At 45.9% G+C, this 12,171-nt stretch overlaps 1 protein-coding gene across 2 annotated transcripts in view; it reads right to left on the bottom strand.

Annotated features, from left to right (window-relative positions):
* LOC311497154 (sodium bicarbonate cotransporter 3-like) overlaps positions 1-12,171 on the bottom strand; it is a 43,716-nt gene that overhangs the window by 17,351 nt on the left and 14,194 nt on the right. For both annotated transcript variants that reach the window (XM_084557321.1, XM_084557320.1), the window contains exons 2-6: positions 11,066-11,147; positions 2,742-2,882; positions 2,520-2,658; positions 1,980-2,140; positions 1,176-1,364 (exon numbers count right to left, since the gene is read on the bottom strand). In XM_084557321.1, the coding sequence (XP_084413447.1) occupies positions 1,176-1,364; positions 1,980-2,140; positions 2,520-2,658; positions 2,742-2,882; positions 11,066-11,147 (712 nt within the window). The remainder of the gene's footprint in view (positions 1-1,175; positions 1,365-1,979; positions 2,141-2,519; positions 2,659-2,741; positions 2,883-11,065; positions 11,148-12,171) is intronic.

The following is a 12,171-nucleotide window of genomic DNA, read 5'->3' as shown; positions in this document are numbered from 1 at the left end:
TGCTGAGCGATGGGGAAACTGCTGCAGAGGACAACAACTAGAAGCTCAGTAAATATTAAACCATTTATTCACTTAGTTTTAGTTAAAAATAAATAAAGCTGCAGAAGCCATTTTGAGTCAAACTCAAACAATAAAACTAAGTCAGAAACAACTGGTCACACACAGGCAGCATGCACCAATCAGAGGCCGGCGTCTTGTCACCCCGTTTCCTTGAGGATGAACCGACTGAAACCAACAACTCTGAAGGAGTTCTTGGAGAGAAGACATGAGAAATCAAAGAAGATGTTTGAGCTGCTAAAGTTCCTGAAGCACGAAGGAACCGAGAACATATATAAGGTTCTGACAAAACGACTCGGGTCATTAAAGAAGTCATTCATCTAACAACTCGTTTCTGTTTCTGTTTCTGTCAAGACGAGTTCAGAAATCAGACTTTTATCATCGTTATCAGTCATGACTATGAGCCATGGCCATTTAACGTCTCAGAATGACAGAAAAGGTTCATCTTAGAAGAAAAGAGACGTCATTTCCTCTTTAGTTTGAGGAAATATGAAGATTAGAAACAGGAAGTGAGTTGCATCGTGGTCTAAACCTCCAGCCTCAGTGCTTTAGCCTGTGTTCATTCATATAAGTAACTATAAAGAGCTCATTTTCGATATCAGCTCTCACCGTGAATCTCAATATCTAAAACTAGCCTCCTGTTTGTAGGATGCTTGAATCACATCACAGCTGGAGACTCAAGTTATACAACATGTTAAAGTGCATATTTTACCAGATATAAAGTCGCCCTGAAATCTGCCATCACTACGGTCAACTGCAGTACTCCAGCCTGCTGCACACTGTCCTGTGATGATGAAGCTCAGACATGGAGCCATGGTGAAGTACATTCCTCGCTGACGTTATCGTTATTATCAAAGTTTCTGTGCTGACTTTAGAGATGGAGGCCTGAGGCTAACAGATGCTAACTCTACCATGCAGCTAGATCATTTCAACAGATTTGAGGATTACCTGCAAACAATAAAAATGTTTGTAGCACTGTGTGTAAAATCTATTGTCTAAGTAACAGCAGAGTAGAAGATAGTCTCGTATTTGTCATCAGAACCTTATAGTTCTAAGCTAATTAATTAATTTCACTTTAAGTCGAGAGTTTCAGAATGACAAGAGCGCTGTGGTCTCACCGTTGCGTTCCAGCAGATGGGGGTCGGAGTGTTTCTTGCCTATGTCGGCGAAGGATCGAACCAGCGGGATGCGGTTGCTCAGCTTCTTCTCGTTCTGATGGTGGTGACGCTTCAACATGGCCTCCCTGACCTTCTCCCGGACGTCCTCCTCCAGCTGACTGGACGCCACCATGCTGTCGATCACCATGTCTGCGTGAGAGGAGGCGAGACAAGAAGCTCCTGCAGGTTAAACTCTGCTAAACAAACTGTGAAATGAGACAAATATGAAGATGGGACGAAATAAAAATGAGAAACTTTTAAAAATAAATGTTTAAGTGAAACTAAGATGCAAGACAAGGGATTTGTCTTGCATCCAGACTTTGATGCTTTTCATTCATGTGTCATGAGGTCAAATGAGAACTGAGAAACATCTGAAGTATGAACAGCTGGTTGTTGACTTGGAGACAGATGTTGGAACAAGATGGAAAGACTCTCACATGTTAAGATCTGATTTATTTATGATGGCAGTTATTTTACAGAAGGAAGGAAGGAAGGAAGGGAATCAGGTCACTGCTGAGAAACAAACATCTCTGATGATGAAGGACATAATGTCACCAGAGTTATTGAGGAGATAACTCCTCATGGCTGCAGAACTCCTCTTCCTCAGATCAGCCCTGTTGAGTAGGTGGTCTTTAATGTGACCCAGGACTCATTGTGTGTTCACAATACCAAAGGAAGGAGGTCACATGTGTCCTAAATGTAACCTGGCCACTCCTGATCAGATCAGGATGGGTGTTAATGTGTTAATAATGTGTTAAAGCTGACCTGCGATCTCCTCGATGGTGTTGGCCCTCATGTCGAGCAGCACGGTGCCGTTCATGATGCAGGAACGCAGCTCAAACAAGCTGTGCAGGGACAACGTGGCCACGTAGGGTTTACTCCACCGCTCACCGCCGTCCTCCACGTCCTCCTCGAACTTCAGCCACCTGAACAGCAAATGAAAACCAGGAGGAGCCGAGTAAGGAGGTGTGAGGATTACTAAACAAAGTAAAGTGGAGCTTCGTTAGAGGTAAAGCAGGAGGCTAAACGTTAAACAGACATCTCAGATTTAAAGTCAGTAAAATAACAGGATGTTCTCTAAATAAAGGGTTGGTGTGATGATAAGAAATATTCGTCAATGACCAAGATGTTGACGACAAAACTAAAATCTGATGATAAAAACAGTGAGGAGATGTAAACTAGATGAGACCAGAATGTTATTTGATGTGATCAGAATCCTAACAGTCACTAAGTTAACTGTGTAGTAAAAGAAGTCTCATCTAAGGACTTTACTCCACTACATGAACTTATCAAAAATGTCCTCGCCTGGCCGTCTCCTTCCACTCCTGGGTGTGTCCCTCTCTGAAGGCCAGCTCGTCCAGCTCAGTGAACAGATCGTGGGGGATGTGCTCCTCGTCGTCGTCCTCCGTGCCGAGGATGAACTGGACTCTCTGCGACGGCGTGTCTGCAGCGACACATCGACACAACTCTTCATCACACCGTCACCGTTCTGACGTTAATTCAGGAGCGAGTCGTTACGTTACTGACCGTACGAGGGCGACTCGCGTCCGTCCTCCCGGTCCGAGCGGTCGCGCCGTTTCCGGTGATGTCGGTGTCCTCGGTGTCGGTGACGCCGCCGGCTCTCGCGGCCCAGAGGGACGTGAACGCCAACGTATACGGCTCTGTGACCTGTCGGTGGAAGAACACGACGGACAAACTCAGAACAACTTCAACAAAACACAACAACACACCCGAGATCTGTCTGTGTTAGCCTCGGCTAGCAAATAAAAAAAACAGCTAAACTTTTTATTTCTCAGTCATCATGTCAGAGTTTCTTCTTCTGTCTCAATATTTCATCAACAAATGTAACTGATCTAGTTTTATTATCTTCTGTCCTTTAGAGTCTATCCACATGATTCTACATCAACTATCAACCACATGGTGACTGGACTGATAGAATCTGATAGAATCCTCATATGTCGTTTACCTCCATCTAGTGGTCCAATGGTGGTAACACAGATAATAAAGTTAGCTTAGCATTGATATGTAGCATGCCTTGGTGACTGGTTCCCCTGGGGAGTTCCATGTGTGAACAACATGGAGGAAATCTCCATCTTCTTCTGGATTGTATAATGATCACAATGGTAGAATGTGATGATGTCCAGGATAAATAAAATGTCCAAAGGTTGAATTGTGTGTACGTTGCATTAACACCAGGGTCCACAGAGACCAGGGTCCACAGAGACCAGGGTCCACAGAGACCAGGGTCCACAGAGACCAGGGTCCACAGAGACCAGGGTCAGGAATATGGACCTGATGGTTCTGGCTGAAATAGTGTCAGAAAATGTATTCTGTCCCTGAGGCGTGTATCATATACGCACAAACTGACAGATAGCTAACAGCAGGATTTAGAGAAAGTCGGACGCAGGAGCATGTTTACTGAATCCTTTTTACTCTTCTTTCCATCCTTTTTTTTGTAAAACTGAAATGAATATAAAGTTACAGTACTTTAGTAACTCACAAAATACAATCCAGAATGAATTTACATTGATTACAGTCTCAATGCACAAGCCATAACAATAAGCTACATTTAGCTTAGCTTAGCATTTAGCGAACTATATTATCACAGTCATTGTTTGTTCCAAAACAATCGTTTTTAAATCCAACTTAAGAATCTTTAAATTATTTATATGCTCTGTTGAACAGGAACACAGAAAACTAACAAAACTTACAAGCAAAGGCTCTCCAAGGCACTCACGTAGAAGAAAAGAGGAGAGGAGCTGTCTGCCTGACCGCATGGAGAAAGAATGGCTGCACTTCCTGTAACTTATGGTCACGTGACCTTAACTGACCAATAAAAAAAACACTTAATAACATAGTCTCTTTTCTGACAGATTTCAGCAAAATAAGATATCTAGAGGCTACAAAATGTGTGCCATGACACTCCCCGCCTGGTATTAATGAGATACCACTATGTAACTAAGATTAAAGGGAATGTCCACAAGAAAACTTTAAAACATCAGTCCTTGGTTGACGTCAGAAGAACTGTTTCCGAAACAGGTCTGAGGAACGTCTTGACTGTTCCCTGTCTTGTGACCTTGAGCTCGACTTTTCTCACTCTTCCATCGCTGCAAGCAAATGCTTTAGTCACCAAAGCCATGGGCCATTCATTACGCTTGGCTTGCGAGTCCTTGAGAAGGACCACATCACCCTCCTTCAGATTTTGTCGTTCCTTTTGCCATTTGCTTCGACCTTGAAGCGTTGCCAGGTATTCACGCCTCCACCTGCTCCAGAAAATGTTGGCAAGATGCTGCACTTGCCTCCATTGTTGTTTGTGGAGGTCGGATTCCTTGAAGTCGCCTGGAGGGGAAAGGAGAGTGCAGGGCTTTTGCGTGAGCAGCATGGCCGGGGTCAACAAGAAAGGTGACTCTGGGTCTGTTGAGATGGGAGTAAGAGGTCTTGAATTGATGATTCCTGTAACCTCTGCCATCAGAGTAGAGAGGATATCGTGTGTCAAGCGAGAGGGGCTGGTCTGCTGCAACATGGAATCTAGTATGCGTCTAGAGACCCCTATCATCCGTTCCCAGGCCCCTCCCATGTGGGATGCATGGGGCGGATTGAAGACCCATGAACAGCCCTCTTCGCTGAGGTACTTCCTCACTCTGGATTCATGGGGATCGGTCTGCAGGATTTCCAGCTCCTTACATGCTCCTACAAAGTTGGTCCCACAATCTGAGCGAATCTGTTTGGCCGGTCCTCGCAGAGCAAAAAACCTTCTCAAGGCATTTATGAAGGTGGATGAATCCATGGAGTCAATCAACTCGATATGTATAGCTCGGGAGCTCATGCAGGTGAAGAGAACGGCCCATCTTTTGCTTTGTGCCTGCCCTCCTCGTGTACGTCTTGCGACAACGGTCCAGGGGCCGAACACGTCCAGCCCAACGTACGTGAATGGTGGTTCAGCACTCAGGCGATCGATGGGTAAGTCCGCCATCTTCTGCTCAGTCATCTTTCCACGAAGCCTGTTGCATGTCACGCACTTGTGAAGGATGCTGTTGATGCGCCTCCTAACACCAACGATCCAGTATCCAGCAGAACGAACAGCGGCTTCAGTGAACACGCGACCCTGATGCTTGACTCGATCGTGGTAGTATTCCACAAGCAGTTTTGCGGCATGGCTGCAACCTGGAAGTATCAAGGGGAACTTTTCTTTGGAATCCAAAGCAGCATGCTTAAGCCGACCTCCAATCCTGAGAAGGCCTCCTTCATCTAAATAGGGGTCCAACTTTTCCAGAGCACTGCATCTAGGAATGTCCCTCCCATTGGCAATGCAAGCTAGCTCTTCTCTATAAGCTTCTCTCTGTACAGTCTTGATTATGACTGCTTCTGCTTTCGACAGTTCTGCCACTGTGAAAGGTTTTGTACAGTGATGCCACGATCTGCAGGTTCTGTCTTGATCTTCCGTTGCCTTATAAGACTGAACGATGTGTATGAGAGAAGCTGTGGCTCTCACCAATGATCTCCACGAAGAGAATCGTTCAAAACGTTGGGATCCTAGATTGGAGCTCTCAATAGATAGAGTGGTGGCGAGAGAACGAACTTCCACATCTTTATCTGGATCAACGAGGTCGAACCTCTCCTCCTCCAGAGAAGGTTCTTCCTTGTTTTGTGACAGGAAAGCAGGTCCTGTGAGCCAGTTGGTGGTGTTCAACAGAGCTGCTGGTACGGAGCGAGTGGCATGGTCTGCAGGGTTATGCTTCGTAGTGACATAATGCCATTGGGATGGGCTTGAGACCTTCCTAATACGCTGCACTCTGTTGCCGACGTACACGTAGAACCGTCTTGTCTGATTATAGATATAGCCTAAGACGACTCTGCTATCCGTGTAGAACTCCACGGCATCTGGGGTGAAGTCAAGTTCACTTATAGCCAACTCTGCCAGTTCTGCAGCTAAAACAGCAGCTCCTAGCTCTAGTCTGGGGATGGTATGAGCTGCTTGTGGAGCCAGCTTTGCCTTACCAAGGACGAAACCGGTGTGACACGTCCCTTCTCTGTCGATGACACGGAGATATGCTACTGCCGCAATTGCTTTGACAGAGGCATCTGAAAAAATATGAAGCTCTTTTCTCAAAGCTGTAGAGAGTGTGGTGGCTGCATAGGGTCTAGGAATCTCCAGCTGCTCAAGGTCATGCAGAGAATTCCTCCAAGTGTTCCATTGCTCTTTCTTGTCCTCAGGAAGGGGAGAGTCCCAGTCCAGAGCCTCGCTTGATAATTCCCGTAGAAGGAACTTGCCTTGGATCGTGATTGGTGCAGCAAACCCGAGTGGGTCGAAGAGACTATTTACTGTAGCGAGTGTGCCTCTCCGTGTAAAGGGCTTCTCAGTGTTGGCTACACGAAAAGTAAATGCGTCCCTCTTCAGATCCCAGCTAAGGCCAAGGCTGCGTTGGATAGGAGTAGGCTCAACATCCAGGTTAAGGTCATTGAGTCCCTTTGCACGATCTTCAATGGGGAACGCCTCCATTACTTCGTTGCGGTTAGAAGCAAACTTGTGAAGTCTCAGATTTGAAGCGGCGAGCATCTCCTGTGTCCGTGCTAACAGATCGATGGCTCCAGCGGCTGTAGGCATTGACAGAAGACCGTCATCGACGTAAAACTGTCTGTCCACGAAATGCTTAGCATCTAAACCGAACTCCTCTTCATCGCAGGCAGCGGCGCGTCGGAGACCATAAATGGCCACGGCAGGAGACGGACTGTTACCGAACACATGCACTCTCATTCGGAAGTCGATGATCTCCTTGCTGGTGTCGTTATCCCTGAACCACAAGAAACGCAGGAAATCTCGACTGTCCTCTCTTACGATGAAACTATGGAACATCTGTTCGATGTCTGCAGTCACGGCCACTTGTTCCCTTCTGAAGCGCAGTAGAACCCCGAGCAGACTATTATTCAGGTCTGGACCCGAGAGAAGAACATCGTTCAGAGAGATGCCTTGTTTTTGTGCGCTAGAGTCGAAGACAACTCTGATCTCCCCAGGCTTCTGTGGATGGTATACCCCGAAGCTAGGCAAGTACCAACACTCTTGGCCTTCTTGCAGGGGTGGAGCTACCTCCGCGTGTTCCCGATCAAAGATCTTCTTCATGTAGGTCACGAAGTGGGCCTTCATTTCAGGTTTCTTCTCCAGTGTGCGTAGGAGAGAAGTTAGACGTGTCAATGCCTGGTCTCTATTGTTGGGGAGCCGCTGGCGTGGTGTTTTGAATGGGAGTGGCGCCACCCAACTGTTGCTGTCATCCCTCACCATTTCTCTGTCCATGATTTCCAAAAACTGTCTGTCTTCGATAGACAGCCCAATCTTGTCATCATTCGCTCCCCTGTCAAAGATGGTGGTTCCTATGGCACAGTCATCGAAGACAAGAGTGTCACTTGCAAGAGAAACGTCAGGCAGAGGCTTACTGCTGAACTTCTCCTTGACATAGAACCGGTTGGGACATGGAGGAAGAAGAGAAGGGCGTCCGTTGTCAAGTACATGAGTGCGGTAAACACTCACATCTGCGGACTTGTGCACGGATCCTAGGCAGACGTCTCCCACCACGACCCAACCCAGGTCGAGTCTCTGCGCGTAGGGGGTGTTAGTGGGTCCATTCCTCTGTTCACGCACTTTGTGGACCTGGAGTATGTCGCGACCCAGGAGTAGAAGAATCTGCGCTTTTGGATCCAGCGGAGGAATGCGATGGGCAATGGGCTTTAGGTGAGCATGCCATTGTGCTGCCTCAGGCGTTGGTATTTCGGCTCTGTCATCAGGCATGTTATTGCATTCAATCAGAGTAGGCAGTTTCACCTTTGTCGTTCCGTCTAAAGACTCAACGATAAACCCTGTAGCTCTTCTCCCTGTGGCTTCTGTCACACCTGCGCAGGTGCGTAGGGTGTATGCCGAGCTTGCTCCTTTGATATGTAACAGGTTGAAGAATTCAGTCCTCGCGAGTGAACGGTTGCTCTGATCGTCTAGGATTACATAGAGCTTGACTGCCTTCTCTGGGCTGCTTTCCAGGTAAACCTTAGCTAGGCAGATCTTCGAGCACGACCTTGTACTTCTGTCACCACCACAGACTTCAGTACACTTTGAAGTGACAGCTGGCTGAGGTGCTTCAGCATCTTCCTCCCCGCCATGCTCGGTTGAAGTTGCATCAGGTGGTCCTGGATGTAGGGCTGCAACGTGAGCGTCGCTGTCGCATTCTTTACATCTGATGGCTGCCCTACAGTTCCTAGCGAAATGGGTGGTTGTAGCGCAACATCTGAAGCATATGCCATTTTCCCTTAAGAAACTCTTACGCTCCTCTAAAGGTTTGTTCCTGAATCCCCGGCAGCGCCTCAGGGGATGTGGCTTCTTATGAAGTGGGCATTTCTTGTCAACATCATCCAACCCTTTACTTGAACTGCTCAACTGACTCACATTATCTGGCAAGACCTCTGTCTTGTGGGTGTAGATTGAACTTTTCCCTGGCCTCTTGGCTGGTTGCTCCCATTTTGACGAACCTTGGTTTCCTGATGAAAGGGCAAAGCTTGGATCGTTGCGTGTCCGTGCCTCTCTGCAGACAAAGTCACAGAAGAATGAGAATGGAGGAAAAGCGACACGGTGTACTGCTTTGTATTGAGAACCTTGAGCCATCCACTTTTCCTGAAGATTGTAAGGTAATTTGTCTACAATCGGTGCTACACCACGAGCAGTGTTGAGGTAGGTCAGTCCAGGTAAGAAACCTTCCTCTTTAGCAGACTCCACTTCCTGTAGGAGATCTCCCAGCTCTCGAAGTTTCACAACATCCTTGTTACTAATCCGTGGAAAGTTATCAATTCTGTCAAAGAGAGACCTTTCAACAATCTCAGGGGAGCCGTAGCAGTCTTCCAGGCGTTCCCAAACCTTTTCCAGGCCTGTAGTGGGATTTGTTATGTGCACGGCTCGAATTCTTCTCACGTGACGTGCAGACTGTTCTCCTAACCAGTTTGACAGAAGATCTAGCTCCTCACTAGCTGATAAGTGCAGTCCCTCTATGGCGTTCATGAAAGATGACTTCCACGGCCAATAGCTCTCGGGGCGATCATCAAACTTAGTGAGTCCAGACGTAATAAGCTCACGACGTGCCAAGTACCTGGCAACATCGCCCATGTTGGTGTCGTTGTTGAGCGGTGGTTGTGGTGTAGGCTTTGCTGGTGAGGTGGAGAAACGTGATACCGGGGGGATGCGACGATTCACTGGTGTTGACTTTAGAGGCTGCCATGTTGTGTCATCAGTATCAAGCTTTTCATACTTTGCTCTATCATTTCGAGCTGTAGAGCTATGCTGCCGCGGTGGTGATTCTGATCTTAGTTCGTGGATGATGGGCTCTAGAGGTAGGTGATACGGCTCAACGCCTTCAGGAGTTGCCGACCCTTGCCGAGACTGGCATTGAATGTAGGTTTGAACACGTTCAGAGACTTTACTTACATCTGATTTCTTCTCTTCGAGTTCGCTTACTGCTGCTGCCTCTAACACCTCTGTCTCAGCGATAGCTGCAGCTACCTCACCTTCATGCTTTACAGCTGCTAGAGTCGCTTCCATACGAGCTTCTTTCACTTTTAATTCGGCCTTTTCAATCTTAATTTCAGATTCTTTCTTGAGGAATTCAGTCTTAGCTCGAGCTGCCTCGAGCTTAGCGCGAGCCTTAACAGCGGCTACGCTAGCTGATGAGCGTCTTGATCCATGTGATGAACAGGAGGCTATGGATCTAGTCTCACATGCTTGGCTTTGCTCCGTTGCATTTTCACTTTTGTCTGCCATCATGTATTGCTGATGCCGTCTTAGGCGTATAGCGTGATGATGAGCGAGGAAGACTTAAGGTGAAGCTTGCTTTCTTTTAACTGTAGTACCCGCTGTGAGCTCTGCTTTTTTACTATTCTGTCCCTGAGGCGTGTATCATATACGCACAAACTGACAGATAGCTAACAGCAGGATTTAGAGAAAGTCGGACGCAGGAGCATGTTTACTGAATCCTTTTTACTCTTCTTTCCATCCTTTTTTTTGTAAAACTGAAATGAATATAAAGTTACAGTACTTTAGTAACTCACAAAATACAATCCAGAATGAATTTACATTGATTACAGTCTCAATGCACAAGCCATAACAATAAGCTACATTTAGCTTAGCTTAGCATTTAGCGAACTATATTATCACAGTCATTGTTTGTTCCAAAACAATCGTTTTTAAATCCAACTTAAGAATCTTTAAATTATTTATATGCTCTGTTGAACAGGAACACAGAAAACTAACAAAACTTACAAGCAAAGGCTCTCCAAGGCACTCACGTAGAAGAAAAGAGGAGAGGAGCTGTCTGCCTGACCGCATGGAGAAAGAATGGCTGCACTTCCTGTAACTTATGGTCACGTGACCTTAACTGACCAATAAAAAAAACACTTAATAACATAGTCTCTTTTCTGACAGATTTCAGCAAAATAAGATATCTAGAGGCTACAAAATGTGTGCCATGACAAAATGTTCAAGTTCTTATTTATTCATTTATCAGCAGCATCACTTTATATTTAACCTCGAATGCCTCCTTTACAAACATTAAACCAAATCAGCCAATCATTGACCAAAATAAATAGATAAAATATATAATCCATTTATTTATTTTTTTATCAAAGGAGACTGATCTAGTTTAGTTTTGTCTTGTATCTGAACAGATGTCTGAAACCCAAAGCTCCTGGTTTGTGTCTGTGTGAATCTGACTCCATGTTTCCACGTTTTAAGTGTCAAACCTGTAGCAGGTGTAAACTCAGCCCGAGTCTCTGCTGCTACTTTGTGTTTGGGTGTAAACGGACGGTGTTTGTGTTCGTGAACTCACTCTCCAGCTCCTCCTTCTCAAAGTTGGTGTAGAGGGTGGAGCTGGTCTTGCCCTGGTCCAACACCGCCTCCTCATCGTTCCCCTGGAGCAAACACAGATTCATCAATGAGTCCAAAGTGGTTTTAACTGACGGGAAGCAGCCCTCATTAGAGCGAGAGGCTGACACTCCCTGGCCACTTCATTAGGTACACCAGTGAAAACAGTCCCGCTCTAAAGCTCCGTGGAGGTTCTGGTGTTCAGCTTTAGTTTCTACTAACTGACAGAGATGTTGATTCTACTGTGTCTTCATTGTGTAGAACAATCAAGCTGACACCTGTTCCTATTATTTTGGCCACTCTAGTTTAGGTCAGTGAGCTAAATAAGAGAAACACTTTGAATCCCTTTCTGTCGCTGTTTCTACATCAACTCAACATCAGAACAGTCAACGAGGAGGATTTAGCTTAGAATGCATTGACTAGTGTACCTAATGAACTGGACAGGGAGTGTAAACTCTTCTCTCTTTCTTCTGTCTGTACCCGGCTGGCCTTAGGCAGATGGGTCCCTCCATATGAGCTGGGTTCTGCTCGAGATTTCTTCCTGTTAAAGGGAGTTTTTCCTTGCCACCGTTGCCTTCAGGCTGCTCTGGGGGTTTCAGGCCGGGTTTTTGTAAAGCGTCTTGAGACGATTTGTATTGTTATTGACTCTATATAAATAAAATTGAATTGAATTAAATATTGTTCTAAAATATGCATCACCTCCTGAAGTGAGTCCAGTTTAACAGAACCACAACCTCCATCCTCCACCATGATCATCCAGGTGAATTAAAACCTTTCTGACGCTGTTTCTACTTCAGCTCAACATTACATCGGTCATGAACGGCTGTTACATTAGAATGGGTTCGTACCTAATGTTGTGGCAAGTGATTAAAATGGTAAAACTCCTATTAGTCAAACAATATCCACAAAAAAAACTCAAGTAAGCATAAAACTGATTTTAATTTCACAGCACGAAGAAAAGCATCGAATTGTTGTAATTCTTCAACGAGCTGATTATCAAACGTTAACTGATCAATGATGAAGCATCTGCAGGGGAGCAACACACTCAACAAACATGGCGCATAAGTTATA

The sequence above is a fragment of the Chelon labrosus genome, assembly GCF_963514085.1.
Source record: "Chelon labrosus genome assembly, chromosome: 12".
Taxonomy (NCBI): Eukaryota; Metazoa; Chordata; class Actinopteri; order Mugiliformes; family Mugilidae; genus Chelon; species Chelon labrosus.
The sequence above is the reverse complement of the archived record's forward strand: the minus strand, read 5'-3'. Positions and strand labels throughout refer to the sequence as shown.